This window comes from Eptesicus fuscus, chromosome 22 (genome assembly GCF_027574615.1).
Source record: "Eptesicus fuscus isolate TK198812 chromosome 22, DD_ASM_mEF_20220401, whole genome shotgun sequence".
NCBI lineage: Eukaryota > Metazoa > Chordata > Mammalia > Chiroptera > Vespertilionidae > Eptesicus > Eptesicus fuscus.
In genome coordinates this window covers 12,430,257-12,452,196 of record NC_072494.1, presented here as the reverse complement: position 1 = coordinate 12,452,196, position 21,940 = coordinate 12,430,257, and the positions used below count along the sequence as shown (strand labels likewise).

The window sequence follows — 21,940 nt, the reverse complement described above, 5'->3', positions numbered from 1 at the left end:
CCAACGCTCTATCCACCGAGCCAAACCAGCTAGGGCTCCTTTTGGGACTTTTACCGGGTTCTGGGAACAGCTGCAGCAGGGGAGGCACCCCCGCCACCCCAGACTTCTCACTGCAGGGCTCACAGGGAGATCCATCCCTGTGTCTGTGCCTCGGCCCTGTCTCCTGCTCCCTGGGGCTCCTCCGCAGTGACAGTGCAGTGGGCACACCAGGCAGGCTGCTTGGTGGGAGGCTGCTTGGTGGGAAGCGCAGGCCATGTGGCTCAGGGGCTCCCCACCGCCTTGCCCAGCCCCCAGCTGCAGGATGAGGCAGGGCACTCCCCAGCCCCGCCCTTACTTCCCTCCGGGGCCTTCCCCTAGGAGTCCAGCCTGGGCCTGGGCTTCCTGGAGCACCTGGGTTGACCGGAGCCCACAACTGGGTTGCTGTGCCCATATTCTAGATGCCAAGACTGAGGCTCAGAGAGGGAGCAGTGGTCCCTACCCCCAGCCTACCTCCCTCGACTCAGCCCAGCTCACAGGTGGCTTCCCCAGCTGCCTCCTGGTTGCCATGGTGTCAGAGGAGGAGGAGGAGGAGGTGGAGGGGCAGATTTCTGAGAGGCAATCCCAAAACACACACCAGCTGGCCCCTCCTTCCTCACTCCCTCTCTCCAATGCCAAAGCATCCATTTGTGCAGCTGGGCCGGGGCCTCTTCCTAGCTGGAAGCAAAGGAGGCCAAGAAGGCAGAGGGCCCAGGGAGTGGGTTCTGGGACCCCAACCTCACCCAGCAGATTCCCTGGACCTGGGCCCCATCGCCCTCCCACAGTTCCCAGACCAGGCGGGCTCTTTCCTGCCTCCCTGCCTTCGCGCATGCAGTTCCCTCCACCTGGAATGCCCTTCCTCAGCCTTCAGGTCCCAGCCGGCTTTCACTCCACTGGAGAACCTCCCCTGAGTCCCTTGGGGCTGCCCCTGCATCCTGCACCCACAGCGGTCACAGGCTGGCTACTTGGTTGGAGGCTGCTTGGTGGGAAGTGCAGGCCTCGTGGCTCAGGGACTCCCCACCACCCTGCCCATCCCCCAGCTGCAGGATGATGCGGGGCACGCCCCAGCCCTGCCCTTACCTCCCGGGCCTTCCCCTAAGGAGTCCAGTCTGGGCCTGTGCTTGGAGCAAATCCAGATGGAAGGGAAGGAAGGGAAGGAGGGAGGGAGGGGGCAAAGAAACACCTCTCATGGGATTGGAGGAGATCTGGACCATGAGCACCTGGCACAGGGCTGGGCATGGAGCAAAGCCCACTCCCTTCCTGCCACCTCCACTTGAGCCTGGGCTCCAGCACCCTCTACCTCATCTGATTTGGAGCCGGCTCAGGGGTCCTCTCTATACCTTCAGACCTGTGTCTGTTGCCCCTTTGGATGCAAGGTAATGACACCAGGATGCAGATATGCACTTGACTTCTTTCTTAAGGAGCTCTGTGTGTTTAGGAGAAAGGCCTCCATTCTTGGAAGTCTGGGAATGTGCAAACTTGCAAGGGCCTGAGGGCTGACCTTGAGCAGGTCAAATGGTTTTCACAATGAATACTTTCTGCACACAAAGCCTTACCTGAGGCCATTATGTAAAACAGATGGAAACTAAGCTGCTTGGGGTCAAGTGGTGGGTGTTAAAGGCACTGGGAGAGGAGACCAGAGCCCCCTTCCCCCTGTAGCACTGGGTCCGGGGGAGATGGGGGTTGGGGTTGGTCCTGGTGGTGGGATGGGGCAGCCAGGAGAGAGGGGGAGCCTGGGGAGAGTCCAGTGGCTGAGATTTTCTAACTGGTACAGAAGGGCTTCAGTATTTTCAGAACAGGGTGTTCAGGCCCGTGTGATTGGGCCAACGGACTCATCCTTCACAGCAAGAAGTCAGTCTATACACACAAAAAAGAAAATATGTCCTTGGAAAAAATCATAATGATTTCAACCTTTAATGTTCTCACAGTGTCTTCTTCTCCTTTTTTTTTTTTTTTAAATCTTGAAGGAATATGTTAGGGGATGTATCTCTTATATATAGGAAATATTTATATGAATTCAGCAATTGCATCAACTTCTCTTTCTTTTGTGAAATTAAATTGTATCTTTAAAAAATGAAAGAAAAAGAAACAGAGTTCTCTGGCTCTTCCCATTTTATGAAAAAATATAAAGACTCTGGAAAGCTCAACTGTTCCGAAGTTGATAAGAACTATCTTAAGTCACCTGAAATCTCCCCCAGAATTCCAGAACTTCGCCATCTCACATTCAGGGAAGGAGATGGGTCCCAGTCTTTTGTTACGTGCACAGAGATTGTGCGTGCCCTGCAGAAGGCAGGCCCAGCACTCTGAGGGGTTTTCCTCATCTCTACTCTCTCCTTAAGAACACCTGTCCCCCCAAAAAAAAGAAAAAAAAAAAAAGAACACCTGTCCCAGTGATACCCAGGCGGTCAGTGGGTTCTCTCTCGTGGGGAGCTGGGAAGAGGATAGAGGCGCAGGAGCACAGCAGACAGAAGTTGGCTGGAAAGCATTCAGAAGAGCCGAGGAGAATATGGGTCACAGCCGAGGGAGCTAGGGGCTTCACTCAAGGAAACCACCCACCTCCCCACTGCCTCCCAGCCCCCGTGTCCAGCTGCCGCCCTTCCGAGTTCACCTGTTCTCATGTCCGCCCATTATTCCTGAAGAAGGCCTCCCCAGTCAGGGAATTTGTTTGTGTTGGAGGTTGGGGGGTGAGGGGGGGAGGTTCATGGCAAGGGAGACACTACCTCCAGGGAAGGAGAGGTTGGGTCTCAAGGCAGAGCCTGCTGTGTGTGCCCATCTCTCTGCGGAACCATGGACCAGATGGGGGCCATCTCCCGGACAAATCTAGATGGACTGGGATTTTCAGCCATAAGGCCCAAAGCTGCCTGACCCCGGGGGTCTCGGGGCTGATTCAGGTATATGGATGGTGGACGTTGACTCTTGGAGATAGATCTCCTTGGTACCATCTCCATCTGCATGAAGTCGGTCCTCCCTCCTTTGGCAGGTAGTTAACATCCCTGCTAGATTTTGTCTCTTACATTCATTCATTCATTTCCCAAGCATTCACTGAGCATCTATTATATATCAAGTCCTGGGCCAGCACTAAAGATGCAAAGAAGAATCAGAAGGCCTTCCTCTGGAGCAGGGCACCGCATGTGCAGGGGCCAGAAATGTGCCCACCCACGAACTCCCAGCAGAACAGCAGAGGGCATCGGCTGTGGGGAGTGCCTGAGGGTGTTCAGAGATGGCATCTCGACTCCAGCAGGGCCCAGAGCCAGGGGGGTCTGCATGGAAGGCAGGTTTTCCAGATGAGTCTGGGAGGTGAAAATGAAATCAATATTAATCCGACAACAATGAGGAAGACGTTGCAGTTTGAGAGAAGAGCAACGGCAAAGCTACTGAAATAATACGATGGCAGCTGTTCACTGATGATAAGCATTCATTACCGAGTGACTAAGACGTGCTGGGCCCTGCACGTGCTGGGGACTTAGGGTTACAGAGGCAGAAATAAGCGGTTCCTAAAATAAATGAACAAACCAAATAGAAACACATTCGTAGACACAGAGCAGACTGATGGTTGCCAGAGGGGAGAGGGGTTGGGGGACTGGGTCAAAACAGTGAAGGGATGAAGAAGTGCAAATTGGTAGTTACAGAAGAGTCACAAGGATGTAAAGTACAGCATAGAGAATAGTCACTAATATATAATAACTATGTACAATGCCGGGTGGGTACTAGATTGACCAGGGTGATCACTTTGTATGTCATATAGATATCTAATTATTGGTTTGTATACCTGAAACTAACATAATATTGCATGTCAACTGTAATTGAAAAATACATTTAAAAATGGTTCCTGATCACTAGGCTAGCCCATCATGTGAGGATGAGAAATCTGGATATTGTATGTCAACTGTAATTGAAAAATACATTTAAAAATGGTTCCTGATCACTAGGCTAGCCCATCATGTGAGGATGAGAAATCTGGATATTGTATGTCAACTGTAATTGAAAAATAAATTTAAAAATGGTTCCTGATCACTAGGCTAGCCCATCATGTGAGGATGAGAAATCTGGATATACAAAATACAGAGATAAAAATCTCAGAATGAGCCTGGCTTTGGCAACTAACAGCCTGAGAGGGAATCAGTCATGCCCAGGGCATAATTCCTACAAGTTCAAGGTGGGAGGAGGGAGGACTTGACCAGCAGAGAAAAAGCCCAGCACGTCTTAAAGAAAGGCAAGGGTTTCAGCCCAGTACCTATGGTAAAAGTAGAAGCCTGAGCTGAAAGCATCTTGTAGACTCAACTAACAGCTTTGGGCCTCATCTTGAATTTGACGGTAAAATTAGACTTTTGTTATATAAAAATTCATGTAGCAGTGCTGTGGGGTATGAATGAGAGCTGGGTCCTTGGGGAGACGTGTGACAATGACAAACTCAATGAAGGCAGCAGCAGTGGCTGGGAGGATGATGGGACTGACTTGAGAGATGCTCACTGGGGCCCCCAAATGCCAGCCTGGGTCAGGAGCCTGTGATTAGGAAACAGAACTAACAGATCCTCGTGGCGCATTTGGCTGGGATGACCCTGGGTTTCTGACTTAGAGGTCTGTGTGAACTGGGACACTACCCACAGAGTTGGAGCACACAAGACGAGCTTGTCGGAAAAGATGTGGAAGGTGACACGTTCTGATGTTTTTTTATATCAGTTTGAGGTACCCAAGTACATTGGATGGACTTTGGACTTCGTTAACATTTGGACTTCGACATGGTAGTTGTGAGAGGAGTGGGGAATGAGATCGAAAGCCAGTGTGTAGAGTGAAAGGGGCCAGGTGAGGTTGGAGGATTGAGCAGAAGGGGGAGAGGTCATGGAGGAGAGTAGATGAGGCCAGAGAAATGGGACACCATCCAGGCAACAGAGGAAGCCAAGAGGAGAGGGGCAGAAAAGAGGACACAACAATGTCAAATACTGCAGCGAAGTCCAATGGGAAAAATACTGACCCATGGGCCTAAAGACGTCCTAGAACTTCCCTCACCTAATACATAACGAATGAGCAAAAACACATAAACCTCAGTAAGACCTCACCAGGAGTAACTGATGAACAATGAAAGGGGAAGGCTGTAAGCGTTTCCCTTGGACCAGATGTGGCCCACAGGAGAGGCAGAGCTGGCCCTCTGGGCTATGTCAAGTCCCATCCAAGAGGGCCACCTGGCGGTGAGGTAATCAGCAGTGAGATCTGCCAAATGCCTAGGAGCTGCAGGAGCTCCGGGCAGCCAGCCAGGGAGACGTTTGCTGATATTGAGGAACTGTGATCAAAACCTCAGCTAGGGGACGGGGGTCCCCTGAAGTACACCTTCAAGTTTCCCTCCTGCTGGGTATCAGGAGATCAGAACGGCATCAGTTAGGTAAGACCCTTCCTGCCCCTTCTATCTCCTCCCTCTGCAGCCCCCATCCTGGAACCGGGGACACCTGGGTGAGTGAAGAAAGAGGAAGAGGAACACCAGATAGAGAGGATGCTCTTTCTGTCCCCGGTGGGAAAGAGAAGGAAATCCAGCGTTCACGGAAACAGGCCTTCCGATTACTGAAATAAGACTGTTTGTATAAACAGAAGGAACCAGAGAACTTGTTATTGCCCAAGCTTTATCCTAAAAGTCAATGGCATCTGCCACAGACCTCATCCCAGGGGGAAGGGAGGAGCCAGCCCCACAGAGAGAGTGTGAAGAGGCATCCAGGGAAGGAATAGAGTTGTTTTCTGACTTTATCCTGTGAGTCTTGCCTACTCAACAAGAATGACACAGAGAGATAGAAAATGAGAGTAAAGAAGAATTTCATATAAAAAAAAAAAAACAGAGTGGGGATCCAAGTGAAGTTAAAGTTGCTGACACCTGGACTTCCCTGGCCCAGTCCAATATACGGACATACGGGGCCTGCAAGGCCACCTGGAGGAACCTTAAGTGGGCTGCTGACTTTGTTGGCATTAGCAAATGTCAACTTACTATATTTTCTCAATAAAATTTGTATCAGCTCTCCTTACTCAAAACCAAAATCGTTCATTAACAGGTAATATCGAAATTTCTAATCTTCTTATGAGCACCACAAGGAACTTTGGCTGGAAGGCAAGAAAAATAGTATGAAAAAGTGAGATTTCAGAGCCAAAATCAGAAAATAAGAGAGAGAGAGAGAGCGAGAGAGAGAAGCAAGTCAAGGGCTAACAAAGCCAGGAAAGCACTGACAAAAATAATAACTCATATGTATGGCAAACATTTATTGGGGGCTCTTAATATGTAGACTCTCCTTTGCTCTTCACAACAACCTATTACTATAGTGGACAGTATGATGAATGAGAGTGTAGGCTTTCCACTTGCAAATGGGCCGGGCATGTTATAAGCACTCAATATAAGTTACATATTAACATAGGTGCTATTAACATAGGTGCTAACATGGGTGCTATTATTTCACATTGTATAGGTGAGGGAATGGAGACTTAGAAAGGTTAAGTAAATTATTAGGCATCATTTGGCAAGTAAGGATGAAGGCACGATTTGAATCCAGGGATCTGACACTCTAAGAATGAGTGTTCTCATTTTTAACCTGGGGGTTTTGACACCCACTCATTTCCCCTTCCAGGGTATCTCTTTCTGAGACCCAGTTGCCCAAGAAGCCCGTTCTGTGTTTCATCTAGGTAGTGTCTTGCTGCCAGCCAGCTGCCAACCAAACCCTAAGCCAAAGCTGAGGCTGATAGCTGGGATACTACATGTAACACTGCCAGGAGCCTTGCCCTTTAAAGGAGGATTGTAAGAGCTAAAAAGATGATGGACAAATGCCCCCATGTAAGTCCAATGAATGGTATAGTACTTTCATTTGGTGGGGATTTCTTGCCCAAGAAATGGGAGATGGAAAAAAAAGAGAGAAAGATGACAACAGCTAGTAGAAATGACCACATTATTTGACACACTTTTCCATATCCAGATTGCTAGCTTTGGTCCAGAGCTGAACAGCAGGTGGAGCTAGGTCTCTGGAGGTGGCTGTGGGAACTGCTTCTTAACAGCTTTGAAGAGACAGAGCTTAAAATTATGGAGGAAAGGAAATGGGCAGAGAGGAGTGGGCTATACCAAGACAATGGGTCTAACACCAATTAATTCTCATGGCAGGGGGTTAAATTTTTACCCCTCCCCTTCAATCTTTACTTTGTGAATACCAAATAAACCCTATATTAGGATTCACTATCCTCCCCAATATCATTTCTATCCTCCCCAATATCCTTTCTCTCCCCCAAGCCCCTCTTTAAACCAGCTCAACTTCATCCACTTAGTAAACACGTGTTGGACTGAAATGAATGCAAGGTCTCGGGTGTGCCCAGCGGTACGAGGGCCAGAGCCATATCTCCAACCACCATTCAAGATGCTTCACTGCAACCACACTCGACATTTTGAGACCCGAACCCATGTTCTAACACAGTGGTCAGCAAACTGCGGCTCGTGAGCCGCGGTTTGCCGCTCTGTTGACAAATGAGTTTGCCGACCACTGCTAGACTAAATGTTACCGTGTAGTTGGAAACTGTGAGGATTAGGCAATTGTGGCATATTGTGTGCAAAGAGGTAAAGGGTAGTATATGACAGTGGTCGGCAAACTCACTAGTCAACAGAGCCGCAGTTTGCCGACCACTGTTCTGACACAAACTCCACTTCCATAAGCACCCAAAATACCTAGGAGTCATCTTTCTTAATTTTCATCTTAATTTTCTATTAACCAAATCCCATAAATTTGCCTCTCTGATAATGTTTCTCTCATTGGCACCCTCTTTCTACCACTACCACTGCCTTCCTTCAGACTTGGAGATTTTTACAATTTCTTCGAAACAAGCTAGTTCAACTTTTACTCCACCACTCCAACCCCCAATCCATCCCACACTTTGCTGTCAGAAATATCTCTCAACACCTTAGACATGATTATATCACAAATTTAACCAAAAGCCACCCAATTCAGCCGTGAATGACTGCCAAGATTAACTTCCTGCAGCTGAGTTCCAGGCTCCATGTGTCTGAGCCCCACTTGGCTTTCCAACACTCATCTCCTATTTCACCCCAGACACACCCCTATTCCAACCACAAAGACCCACTGGCGCCAAAACCAGTTTGGCTCAGTGGATAGAGCATCGGCCTGCCGACTCAAGGGTCCCAGGTTCGATTCCGGTCAAGGGCATGTACCTTGGTTGCGGGCACATCCCTGGTAGGGGGTGTGCAGGAGGCAGCTGATCGATGTTTCTCTCTCATCGATGTTTCTGACTCTCTATCCCTCTCTCTTCCTCTCTGTAAAAAAATCAATAAAATATATTAAAAAAAAAAAAAAAGACCCACTGGCCAAGCCTTTGGAAGGCAAGCGAGGAATTTTCTCAGAGGCAAACCATTCTACTCTAATGATCTGGAGTTAACCCAGTAGGTCTGGACTGGTCAGGAGCATCAAACTCAACTTCTTTAGGTAGTGTTTATTTACCATGTATATCAAGGGATGTCCACTCCCTGATTGGGGAAAAAAAAAATCAGAGCCCAATAAACAGTGCATTATAGCCAGAGACATTGAGAAAAAGAGCTAAGCCCAGCCTGGCCAGTGTGGCTCATTGATTGAGCATTGACCCATAAACCAAGAGGTCACCAATTCGAGTCCCAGTCAGCGCACATGCTGGGTTGCGAGCTCTGTCTCCAGTAGGGAGTGTGCAGGAGGCAACTAATCAATGATTCTCGTCATTCATGTTTTTATCTCTCTCTCCCTCTCTCTCTAAAATCAATAAAAACATATTTTTAAAATTTGTTTTCTAAAGAGCTCATCCCAGGCCATGTGGTTCAGTTGGTTGAAGCGTCATCAATTGGTTGGAGCACCAAAGGTTGTGGGTTCAATCCTGGTCAGAGGGCGTCCAGGAGGCAACTCATCAATGTTTCAATGTTTTCTCTCACATCAATGCTTTCCTCTCTCTCTCTCTCTCTCTCTCTCTCTCTCTCTCTCTCTCTCTCTCTCTTTCTCTCTCCTTCTCTCTCTCTTAAAAAATCAATTTTAAAAAACATATCCTTGGGTGAGAATTTGAGAGAGAGAGAGAGAGAATAATCCTTGGACTTGGGCCAGGCATATAGGGTAACAAAAAGAGGCTTCAGAATCTCATATTAAAAAATAGAGAGGAAAGGAGATATGAAATGGCTGTGGGCAAACCAGGGAGGCTGTCCTAGAAAGGGGGAGAAGGGGCAAGTACAAAGGAGTTAAAATTGGGGAGGCTGGGGGAGCAAAGAGACACCGCATGTAAATGGAGCTTTTCTGTTGCTAGCAACAATGAGCCTCCCGGTCCTTAGAGCTCAGTGGTCTTCACCATACCCTGATTTCACCCGCACAAATTTTGAAGAACCCAGGGAAAGGACAGGACAACAAAGGGAATGATTAATCACAGTCCATCCTCCTGTTCAAGGGCTTGAGGTGAGTTGGAGGCTCAGTAGTCACACAACAATCACTACTTGATGATGCAGTGCTGAGGTCACAAGTGGGACTCCCCTCCCCCGCTCCCCCGGCTTCCTCATTGCTGAGCAGAGGAACCAGAGGGAAAAGCCACCTTCCCAAGCACAGCGATACCATCTACCTCACTCGACTACTTGTCAAGTTCAGTACCAACACAAAGGGGTGAGTTGCATGTACAACTGGAAATGCCCCCCTCGTTTTTATCGCCTTTCCTGGGAGTGACCTACAGCATCCCAGGCAGTAAACAAGGTTGAGATAGTGGCCATACCCAGGTGCAAGTTTCCTCTCACTTTCAGTAGCAAGTACAGGAATACGCATCATCTGAAAGAGAGATTCTTAACAATTTTTTGGAGTTCAATTTCATGATCTTTGTCTCCAGAGAGCAATACTGATTTGAAGACTAAATTAGATAAAGTTGTACTTTTATATTGTTAAATCCAAGTGTGCCTATTAAATCCAACTTGAAAGTCTTCTCAGAAACTAAAAACCCCTGTTGTATCTAGAAGTCAACATGTCCATGGAGGAAGACCCAGCTCAAGGCAAAACTCAACAAAGGGAAAAGGAATTCCTCCTCACCGTTGTATTTTGTGGTCCTAACGGTTATGTTTTCAGAGAAATTAGAATTTTCCTGTTCATTACATCCTCTCTTGATTTCCTCTCTTACCCGAATCACTGTAGGAGGGGTTCCTAGAGTGGTCCAGCCATGGTAGGGATGCAACCATCTTCCCATGCCAGCACTTGAGTGAAAAAATCAATTCTCAAGGTTTGGAGGACTTAAGCTGGACACAGGATTGAAAGAAGTTCCTGAGTCCAGAAGCCCACTAACTAATATAACCTCTCATTCCACCTCCAGAGGGATGGGGAGTGGCTTTGCAGGAGCCTCTTAGCAGTCTGATCAAGCTTACAGACTCTTTGGGATGTTTTTAAATTAAATGATTTTAAATTAATGTTTTAAAATGCATGAGATTACAGGTGATACTGAGTATATTGATAAATACATGGTTAAACACAGTTCTTATGATTTTGGGATGGGGGGGTGGTGGTTCCCAGGACCCTATGTTAAGAACTCCTACTGGGGCTGTGAAATGGGGACAAAAGTGAAATGAAAGCAAAGAATGGAGAGATCAGAAAACATGGTCACCAGTCCACCAAAACAACAAGAGGCCAGCCCTTACATGAGAGTTTGGTCTAGAGCAGGGGTCCTCAAACTTTTTAAACAGGGGGCCAGTTCACTGTCCCTCAGACCATTGGAGGGCCGGACTATAGTTTAAAAAAAACTATGAACAAATTCCTATGCACACTGCACATATCTTATTTTGAAGTAAAAAAACAAAACGGCAAAAACACCCGCATGTGGCCCGCGGGCCGTAGTTTGAGGATGCCTGGTCTAGAGCCTGAACACATCTGGGAAAGCTTTCTTAGGAACAGGACGGGCAGGAGGTATGGGTAGGCTGTACTGGTCCCCTCTCACTTTGCAGAGTGGTCTCCCACATACAGTCTGTCACATATTTCTTTGCAGGGCCCGGAAAATCAAGAAAGAATGTCGAGTGATGATAAAAATAAGCCGAGCGATCCCAAGAATGAGCCCAAGACCTGTGACCCAAAATGTGAACCAAAAATTGAGACCAAATGCCAGCCCAGCTGTTTAAAGAAGCTGCTGCAACGGTGCTCTGAAAAGTGCCCACGGGAAAAGTGCCCACCACCGCCCAAGTGCCCTCCATGCCCCCCGCCATGTCCCCCGCCATGTCCCAAGCCATGCCCTCCACCGTGTCCCAAGCCATGCCCATGCCCACCGCCATGCCCTCCCAAGCTGTGTTCCAAGCCCTGTCCTCCTAAATGCCCACCGCCTTGCCCACCCCAGTGCCCACCCCCGGAGTGAGGTACCAAGGGCGTCGCCCAGCCCCATACCACCATCATCTCCACGTGCTCACCACCTTGGGGCTGAGAACTGAAACCATGAACTGACAAGTAAACGTGTCCCTCTGCTGTGCAAGACTTGCTTCTCCTGGGGCGTTGGTTTTTTGTGGGGTATTTTTGGCAGTTCTCGATTTATCTGTTGTTTTCCAGCACTAACCCACCCAGAAGCTATCCCTGAGGAGTGAGGCCAAGACCCCGGCCCTCCACAATCAACCACCTTTGAAGACGGTGTCTCCTCTGGCCCAACCTGCTACATAGAGAGAGATGGCATCTTCTGAGGGTGCACCCAGGGTACACCTCCCTGTAAGAGCACAGCCTGAGGCCATAAAGATGGCTGTTAAAGTGACTAACCCAGGGACCAAGAGGGCATGAGGGTGAAAGAGGGCATGAGGGTGAAAGAGGAGAGGGATCTTAGGAAAGGTCCCAGAAGGCTCAGGAAAAGAATCCTACCTGTTGCTTTGAGACCCACTGCCCGATGCTTGGACATAGCACTCTGAACCAGGCTGCATGGATTTAAACCCCAGCTCTGTTCTCTAACTACTTTGTGACCATAAGCAAGTTGCTTAATTTCTCTGAGCCTTAGCTTCCTCCTCTCTGTACAAGCAATGATGATGCTAATGGTGCTGGTGATACAGGGTTGTTGTGTGGCTTAAGGAGTTAAAGGCCAAGTGCCTGGCTTACTGGGACATAGCCAGTGTTTAGTGAGGGGAGCACAGTGCACCTGCCCAGGTGTGACACATCGCACCTGAACTTAATTGCACCGCTGGACTTAATTGCCCTGCGCTGCTCTTCACCAGCCTGCAAGTCTCCTGGATGCCATAGATAGGTTCTCACTCACACCTGTAAGCATGGCTAGGTGTTCTTTTTAAAAATGAAACAGGCGACGTAGACCACGTTAACGTCAGTTGGCTGGCTTTGACCCTGAACTACAATTATGTAACAGATTACCATGGACAGAGTTACCAGGGAATGGTAAAGGGGGATCTCCATTGTTGCAGCCTTCTGTGAATCTATAAAATTTCAAAAGAAGAACTTAAGTACAAAAGAAAAGAATAAATCTGGGAGGACCTCTACTAGAAATGAACAGGAAAAACATTCTCAGCTGATATGTTAGCGGGGATTATTTACAGGGAGCTAAGGAGAGTGCGCACCAAACAGCTTAATTCATAAAAGGGGATTTATCATTTCAAGTGGCTGGAAAGGATATTGGGATGGTGGGGAGGCACCGAATTAGAGAGAGAACTGTAGGAACCGGGACTTCAGGAGCGTGGACTCACTGCCACCCTTTCAGTCTCCCTCATCTCTCCCCATCAGTCTCCACTCCTTTTCGGGGTGGGTCTCCCCCCGCCCTAGGGCCCCGCCGTGTGGGAAGGTCCTTGGCCCAGTGCAGACCCAGCGTGTTGATGGATTGGGCACGAGGTGCTCCTGTTATTTCCGGGGGGGGGGGGGGGGGAAGTAATTGCTGGAAGGGCATGAGCCGCCCCTCTGACCAAGTGGGAAGGAGCCTTGCCACACTGTCACAGTCCACAACACTCAAGTGGGAGGAGGGTTAGGCTTCTCTGCTGTCCCGGTAAGAGGTGATGGGAGGCCAAACGTGGGGGCTCCCTGTGGAGTGGTGGCACATAAACAGCTGTCCTTCCTTCTGAGCCTAGAAGGTAGTTCAGGACAATCAAGGGTGCAGAGAGTACAGAGTCCAAACTGGGCCCAGGGAAAGGCACCTGCGGTCCCCACCAGACCAAGGTCATTGCAGAAGCAGACGTTTAGGACAAAAGAGCTGACAAGGCCTTTAGGGGAACCCCCTCATTTTCCAGATGTGAAAACGGCTAGTTACTTTCTCAAACAGGTGGAGGCCTTGGGGTCTTGGTCTCCCGGCAAGAATGGGAGCCTGGCACCCACCCTCCAGGGCATGCAGAGAGTGCCTCCTGGACCGGGGGAGCCTCTGGAAGCCTAGTTCAGGACATTAGGGGGCCTGCGGTCCACTGTTGATGACAGGTTGAAAATTCTGCCCTCATCTCTCAAAAAGGAGGAGGGACAGCCCTGGCCGGTTTGGCTCAGTTGGTTGAGTGTCCTCACATGCACTGAGAGGTCACTGGTTTGAGTCCCAGTCAGGGTACATGCCTGGGTTGCAGACTACATCCCCAGTAGGGGGCGTGCAGGAGGCAGCCAATGGATGTTTCTCTCTCCCTCTCTTTTCCTCTCTCTCTAAAATCAATAAAAACATATTTTAAAAAAAGAAAGAAAGAGAGGGAGGAAAGACATAGAACAACGTGATATCCTCCTTCATCTATTTAAAGATCACTTTGAAGTAACAAAGCCCAGTGCTAAAGAGTATTGGTGAGAGTGCAAATAGACAAAAAATCCTTTTAGGAAAGAATTGGAGGAATATGGGAATAAGAATCAAAAGGATAAAATGATTCAACTTTTTGGCCCAATTGTTCCATGTCTGGAATCTGTGTAAAGAAATCAAGTTCCGAATGGGTTGGGGGAGGTTACAGAAAGTTGATTACCACAGTGTGACAGAAAAATTTAAGTATCTAACAGGGGTCTCATTAAATTTGGACTATTACTTGATAGAATATTACATGTTCATTAAAATGTATAGTATAAAGCAACTATGTTTAACCAAAAACTTCTATAAATAATAATGATAATAATAATAGGAAAAAATTTGTCAACATTCTAGTTATTTTAGGACAATGGAGTTATGGGTAACCAGTGGAATATGTTTATTTTTTCACTAGTCTCTGGATTTCCATTAATAGGTTATTTTGTAAACGCAAAAAATAATATAATTATGTGTACTTGAGAAACCCGAAAGTCCTTTCATTTGCTCAAAGAACAAAAAAAAAGGGGGGGGGGTAAGGAGAAAGAATGTCTTCTCACACCTGAGCACACCATGTAGAAGATGCCCCCCGCTGGGTGCCTCTTTGGAGATGTAGGAGCTCACTCCCTCCCAGGCCTCCCAATGGCTCCATGGCAGTGTCAGGCAGGGGCTGGTGCCCTCCCAGATGGCTCTGAGGACTCCGGACACAGACTGGGTGGCAGCCAGCCCTGAGAACATGAAACCATCCATTTGCCAATGTATTTTCTTTTCTCCCATGTAGCCACAGATACACATCTCTTAATGGCTACTTTCCCAGCAGAAAGCTGGATCAAAGGCAATTCTGGGGAAGATGGCTAGAACGTGATGAGTGTGCCACCTCCCTGCAGAACGCCATAATTACTCCCAGCCCCAGCGGCAGTCCCCGTCCAGGTCCTGCCCCAAGTGGAAGAGGGTTGTATAAGTAAATAAGCAGGGCCTGAGGAGTGGCAGCTGGGAACCTGCAGTGCCAGGCTTGAGGGCTCACAGGTAAGGTGATAGGGTGGCACCAAGCCCTCTCCTTTCATGGAAAAGCAATTCTGGGGGTCATGAGGATGGTGATGAGAGGAGACTCTACCACAGACCCCTTGCATTGTGCTTTCTTGAGAATTGCAAAAGGACTTCTAAGTAGCCCCAAGCCAGGCCAGCTGGGCGACCGGCTATGAGGTGGGCCAGTGCTATGAAAGGGCTGCCCAGAACCACACCAATGTCTTAGGAAACCAGGAACTGGAGCGGTCATTTTCATGCATCCCCTACCCCACATGCAAATGACAACTGGGAGCTATCAGGAAGGAACCAGTGACCAATCCTGTCTTGTTTTCCTGTCCTGCTTCCACATGGCCAGACCTGGGTGCACATCTGCTTACACTGGACTGCAAGGTCCTTGATAACAAAGCCTGCCCAGCACAGCGGACATTCAATAAATGAGAGAATGCTCCGCGGCTTTGGAGGCACTTTTCCAAGAGCCTCATCCACTTTGCTCCTTACCCTCACCACTGGGTGTCATTCCCAGAATGTGGAGGTGGGGGTAGGGTGAACAGGCTGAATATGGGTGGCTGGGGGCTGAGAGAAAGGCATCCTTGACCTCGGTCACTTTCCCCTTAGGCCACAAGATGCAGATCCTTCCTGTCCTTTCTCTGGGCAGTGCAGCCTGGAGCCGATCTCTCTCTCTCTCTCTCTCTCTCTCTCTCTCTCTCTCTCTCTCTCTCTCTCCATTGCTTAAACCTAATATATTTCAGATAAACCAGGTATTGAAAAGTAAGAAAACAAAGTCATACACATAATACAAATGTAGAAGAATGTTGGTGTTTTTTAAATCCTCATCCAAGGACATGTTTATTGATTTTAAGGAGAGGAGAGGGGAGGAGGAGGGAGAGGTGAGGAGGGGAGGGGAGGGGAGGGGAGAGGAGGGGAAAGAGAGAAACATAAATTTGAAAGAAAAACATTGATTGGTTGCTTTTTGTATGTGCAACTGAGGACCAAACCCACAACCTAGGTGTGTTCCCTGACTAGGAATTGAACCTATGACCTTTTGGTGTACAAGGTGATGCTCCAACCAACTGAGCCGCACTGGCCAGGCTCTGAAGGTAGGTAAATGTAAGGGCCATCCCCTCGACCTCTGCCCCCAGGAAATCACAAATCACGGTAGAAGACAATGGGACTTGGGAATCGATGAATATGAGAGCCAGAAGTGGCATTTAAGAGACCTCAGTGTCTAGGTGAGGAAACTAAACTCCAGGGAGGGAAACAGCTCAACCCAAAGCCGCCATGATTTCTAACTGTGTCTAGGATTTCTAACTTTGATTAAGGCCAAGATGAGCCAGCACCCAATGCAAAAGGGAATAGGATTAAAGACCAACATCAAATCTGAATAATTTGGGAACATCATTTGGCCCCATGCTTTGTCAGTGGTCTTTGGTCTGGGGGTCATGGACCCCCTCCCAAAGGTAAAGGTGTGCACATATGTATATTTTCTTATCATCCCAAAACTATTAGGAACCATTGACTAGTCTGCATCTTTGTCACCTCGTTGAAGTTTATAAAGAAGCTCCTAAATGTTTTCAAAATAGGCCATTGCCTAGTCTCACCACATGATCTTGAACAAGGCCCTTAACACATTTGCACCTAACTCTACTCATCTAAAAAAAATGCAGCCAATTAATAACTTTGTGCCTCCTGTTTAAAGCATGAGCATGTGCTGGACTAAGACAAGGAGGTAGAATCAGGTGTCCTCTCATCTCCCCTCTGGGTCCAGTGGCCTGGGATCCGCAGCCCCTCCCACAAACTCTGACTCAGACTCTCTCTGTGGGTGACACAGGAGGAAATGAGGTGAGGGGAGTGGCGGACTCTCCCCCCAGGATCCCACAAGCTCAGTAAGCTCTCCAGAGGCACCTGATCCCCAGGAAACGGGATGAGCCACATTCTGCACCATTTAGCTTTATCGGAGCCTTTGCCCTATAATATGCAGACATCGCCAGCCCAGTGAATCAGAGGAGTCTGGGAATTTTTATGATCTGAGCAAAGGAGATAGTTATTTGATGGGAATGGAAAAAAAGAAATAAGCAATGTCCTACACACAGCTGACTCTTCTGCTGACCCTGTGTAATTACACCCTGGCTCCCAATAATGACAGCTGCAGAAATCTAAAATCTTAACTCTCAGGTGACATTACATCAGATTATCCCCAAACTTGCTGAAGGGCTTCGGATGGTTAGAGAAGCTACTTAGTCACCTTATCTTAAGATGTGGGGTGGGACAAACTCCCCATAGCTATCCAAGTCACAGCCCCCGATACTGGGCCAGTAGGGTTGATTTTCAAAAGCTCAGACCCCAAATACTCCCACTCTGCACCTAGGAAAAATTAGGTCACCTTAAGTCATTCAGCCAACTGTCTGGGCCACACACAGAAGACAGAAGACTGGGTCTTCTTGTGGGTGGGTTATAACTTAATCAAGGAGGAAGACATCCGTACACATGCATCTATACACTTACAAAGTCATAGAGACACCCCAGCTCATCATTCATGATCATCTTTATAGTATCACAGAATGTCAAAGCTGGAATGGACCTGGCTGATTCCTAGTCGAACTTTGCTATTTTAAAGATGATAAAAGTAAGGCCAGAGAGGACCAGGGACTTACCTGAGCTTGCACATCTTTAGTATATTGTCTACTGCACCACAGTGAGTAAAAACGTTTAAGTTGGAGAATGAGTGCTGAGGGGACAGAGTGAAGAAGCTGGAACCAGCAGAACTGGGGAAATCAGGGAGGCTTCATGAAGAAGGTGAGTCCTGAACAGGTTCGGATCGTACTACGTTCTGTGAGCACGTTGATGGCCTCAAGTGTTGGTGCGTATGTTCTCTAATTTATTCCTCACAATAAATATGTGAAATAGTGTTACTCCTTCTCAACAAGAGGAAATCGAAGCTGTGAGAGACTAAGTAACTTACCCAACATTACACATACTCTACATGCAATAGGTCAGTGGGATCCTGAGTCCAGTTCCCTTTCCATGCATTACCAAAAGCTAGTCTTTTGCTGAGGAGATGACACAATAAGCAAGTATGTACTTAAATGAAGGAGCACTAACCTGGGATTTTACTTCATATGACACTTCCCTCCTCCGGAGTTCCCAAGAGCTTCAGACATTGGGAAGGTGTATTAATTTTCTGCCGCTGCTGTAACAAGTTACCACAACTTGAATGACTTAAAGCAATAGAAATTTATTGTCTTATAGTTCTGGAAGTCAGACCTCTGACATAGATCTCTCTGGGCTAAAATAAAAATGCCAACACAGCTGTATTTCTTTCTGGAGGCTCTAGGGAACACTCTATTTCCTTGCCTTTTGCAGCTTCCAGAGATTGTCCACATTTCTGGCGTGGGGTCTCCTTCCATCTTCAAAACCATCAGTGGCCTATCAAGGCTTCACTCTGACATTGACCTGACTCTTTTGCCTCCTTTTCCATGGTGAAGGACCTTTGATTTTACATGGGCCCACTTCAATGTAATCAGCTCAATGTCAGGCAGAGTCCTCTGAGAACAGCTGAACTCTGGGCTCTTCTTAACTGTGCTCACTCCCCTCCATGAGAGCATGACCCGGTGTCTCCAGTGTTCTGCACATCCCTATTTTGTCTCCTTCTTCTTAGGCTCGACCAAAGACACAGAAATGCATGTGGCATGAGCAAGATCATCTCCTGCATCTCATCAGAAACCGGAAAATCTCAATCAATCAGGTCTCCTTCTCCAATTGCTCATGCACCCCTTTCCTGAATCAGCCTCAGGCTCTCTCCTCAACCCAGGCAAGGAGGGTGAAATACCCTTGCCCACCCTCTTTGCCTGGGTCATTCCCACTGTCCGGTAAAACACAGCACAGACATCTCCCCCAGGAACGTATAGGAACCTTCCACCCAAGGATAATAAAAGGGCCTTTGTCTAGGACCTGAGGGCTTACCTCTGTCTATCTTCTCAATGAGACTGTAAACCCCTTGAAAGCAGGGCCATGAATGATTGAAATGATAAGTGAATAAACCTAGTGTTGGAGAATTTCTTGCCTCCTTAAGCTCTGGAAAATTGCTTTGTCTCATTGACAACATTCCACAGAAAAGATGGAATAACTGAGGAGGAAGAAGAAGATAAGAAAAGAGGGGGAGGAGAGTCCCCCATTCTACACCTGTTCCCAGATTCCTCAAATGCCCTTGTCTCTTCAGATTCACCTATGAGTCTTCCAAATTTGTCTTTCATCGCATGTAGCCCCACTTCTGCCCCAGCCTCCAGAAAAATCATGTCCCTCACAGGGACATCAGCATGACTCCTCTGGATTAGCCTCTGACCCCTCTCCACTTAGGCATCTGCTTCTTACCAAGATACAAAGGGCTCATACTGGTGCTATCGGCCAAAAGCTCACCTGGTCTCCTTCAACTCACCTTTTTAAAACTTTTTAGGGAGAAGGCATCCAAAAACTGTATAAACCTTTGAAGCAATTTCTGATTTTAGCCGAATACCTCTCTTAGGAAATTATCTAAACAGACTTCTTCAAGTTATGGGGACCATCATCATCTTTAAAGTCCCCAGAATTTGGTCAACTATAGCAAACAAGCTCAAGGCCACCACTTATGGTCTAAGGATTTCTTTCAGACTGAATCATTTCCCGTTTTGTATTACATGGGATCGTCCTCTACTCCCAGTTGTCTCCTACATCCACCTTCTTTATTCCTTAATTAATGCAGTTACTCCATCAATAATCATTTGTCTTCTACTTTCTATATCTATGGCACAGCCCCTACCCTCTTGGAACCTACAACTCAGGACAGTGATAAGATTTTGTACATAAATAACTGGAATTCCTAATAACAATAGTAAAAGTTATATAAGTAGCAGAGATAATAGAGACTAGGGAAGTTCAGAAAGGGGTGAAGTCATTTCTGGCTTAGAGTAACCAGGAAAGGCTCTTGGAAGGTTGTAGACTTCAACAAATCCTTAGGATTTCAACAGACACAGAGAGGGAGGGCACACAAGGTAGAAGTGACAGCTCAAACAGAAACTTAGCAGTAGAGAAAATTGGGTGTGTTTGCTTTGAAACTTTTCCTTTCATCCTCCTGGCTTTTATTGTATTCTAAGAAAAGGTTTTCCAGAAGGCAAGGAGGCAGACCAACCTTGTTCTAGCCTGTTTTCTTGGTCCCTATGAAACCTCTGTGATGCCAGTTTTAGAAATGTCATAAATCAAGGTGGAGAAGATGAAGATTACCTGCCTTTCCCCTCCTCTCCCTTCTCCTCCGCCTTACTTCACACCCTAAGAGCAACAAATGACTTCAATTTCCCTCAAGACCTCTGTACAAGAAAATCATTCTCTTTAGGAGGCTGTGGGTCCTTTGTTAGCTTGGGGCCCTGGGACAATCTGCCTTCCTTGGGTCTGAAAGTGTGGATTTCCAGGCTCAGTGAAGACACATTCATTCTGAAAGAGACCATATGTGCCCTTGACCCAGACAGACCCCGGGCTTCAGGCACAAAGTCTTCCCACGGGTGAAGACAAGAGGAGCAAGGTGGATCTTATCTCTCACCACATCCTGAACCAGTTTGGGCTGACTGAGATAACGTTTTATGAACATTCTTTTGCTGCTGCTTCTAATGAAAGATCTGAGAGGAGCCCCTCCCTGCTGAGGTCTGCTCAGGACCCAGAGGCCAAAATGGAGGCTGATTAACAGGCATCCCAAGCAGTGACTCAAACTATGGGCAGTTTCAGAGGAAGCTCGTTATGGTGACTCCACAATTAGGACCTCAGCCCACGTGGCCAGTCATGCCCGTGGAAGGCTGGACCCAGCACTATATAAAAGTCCCTATCTGGCTGGACTCTGCAGTTCACATTCTTTGTTGAGTTTTGTTGAAGATCAGGTAAGTGGGAGCATCTGTGCCCTCTCTCCCTAGCTGCTCTGTCTCTGGGAGGCTGTTCTCTTACTGGTCTGTACTTTCTACTGATTTTTGAAATGGTTGGCCATTTCTTGGGCCTCTCAAACCATCCTGTATATTTTATCTAGTCTCTTGCAGCTGGTTTTCAATAAGATTTGGCAAATAGAAGAGGAGAAAAAGCCTGTGATAGGGCTGGGAGTTTGGGTAGGACTGGGCAATTGATATCCAGACAAGAGCTATGAGAATATTCTTACCTAGGGGATGGGCATCAAAGGGAGCTGAAGTCGGGACAGAAAAGAGAAAAGGATAAAAGGGAAATGAGTTCTTGGGATTAACAATAATTCATTTCCCGTTTCCTTCTATCAACCCTTCATTTCTCAGTCCCAGCCTGGTACTGTTAAAACAGATAATTTTAAATTTTGTGTTTGTTTCAGGTTCTGCAAATTGCCCTAAGATGTCCTTTAATGAGCAGCAGTGCAAGCAGCCATGTGTGCCTCCTCCATGTCTTCAAAAGACACAAGAGCAGTGCCAGGCAAAGGCTGAGGAGGTGTGCCTCCCCCCATGCCAGGACACCTGCCAAGAGAAGTGCCCATTGCAAGCTCAGGAGGTGTGTCTTCCTCAGTGCCAGGAGTTAAACCTAGAAAACTGCCCACAGCAATGCCAAGATCCATGCCTACCTCCATGCCAAGACCAATGCCCACCTCAGTGTGTGGAGCCATGCCAAGAGATATCTCAGGCAAAATGTGTGGAGGTTTGCCCACCAAAAGTCCAGGAGAAGTGCTTACCCCCTGGCAAGGGGAAGTAGCTGCTTTCATAATGCTGTCAAGGATCAAGAAGATGGCCAACAGATGAAGACCCAATCCCAACTTACGCTACGGTGACCTTCTCCTGTGGGTACCTCTGTGTGCACCTGTTCTCGCCTCCTGGCTTTTTCAGTATTCCAGGACTTGGTCTCTGTCTCTAAAGACAGTTCTCTCTGTATTTCATCAGCCTCTGTGAATAAGTCTTTTTTTTTTTTTCTTCAGCAATTTAGTAGAAGGGCTCAACTATAGGAATAGTGTGCCTGTCAGGGGAGACCACAGAAGCCTGCTTCAGCTCCATTGGGGCAAAAATTCCCCCAGCCCTGAGTGTGTAACAGCCAAGGATGCCTGCATTCATTTTTAGAGCGTCAGCCGCTCACTGGAGCCCCAAAGCAAACTGACTTTGATGGACTGTGTCCTTGATTACCACCATCCAGGGTGTGGAGAAGAGGTTGGTGGTATTTCAAAATCAAAAAC

At 47.6% G+C, this 21,940-nt stretch overlaps 2 protein-coding genes across 2 annotated transcripts; both read left to right on the top strand.

Annotated features, from left to right (window-relative positions):
- The first annotated feature begins 9,522 nt into the window (after positions 1 to 9,522).
- On the top strand, positions 9,523 to 11,480 carry LELP1 (late cornified envelope like proline rich 1). Its single transcript, XM_028154238.2, has 2 exons — positions 9,523 to 9,647; positions 11,005 to 11,480. Exon 2 carries the CDS (start codon positions 11,026 to 11,028, stop codon positions 11,362 to 11,364), a length of 339 nt encoding a protein of 112 aa, XP_028010039.1. The 5' UTR covers positions 9,523 to 9,647; positions 11,005 to 11,025; the 3' UTR covers positions 11,365 to 11,480.
- A 9,161-nt stretch (positions 11,481 to 20,641) lies between these two features.
- PRR9 (proline rich 9) lies at positions 20,642 to 21,468 on the top strand. The gene is made up of 2 exons (XM_028154236.2): positions 20,642 to 20,648; positions 21,098 to 21,468. Exon 2 carries the CDS (start codon positions 21,118 to 21,120, stop codon positions 21,466 to 21,468), a length of 351 nt encoding a protein of 116 aa, XP_028010037.2. The 5' UTR covers positions 20,642 to 20,648; positions 21,098 to 21,117.
- The last annotated feature ends 472 nt before the right edge of the window (positions 21,469 to 21,940 follow it).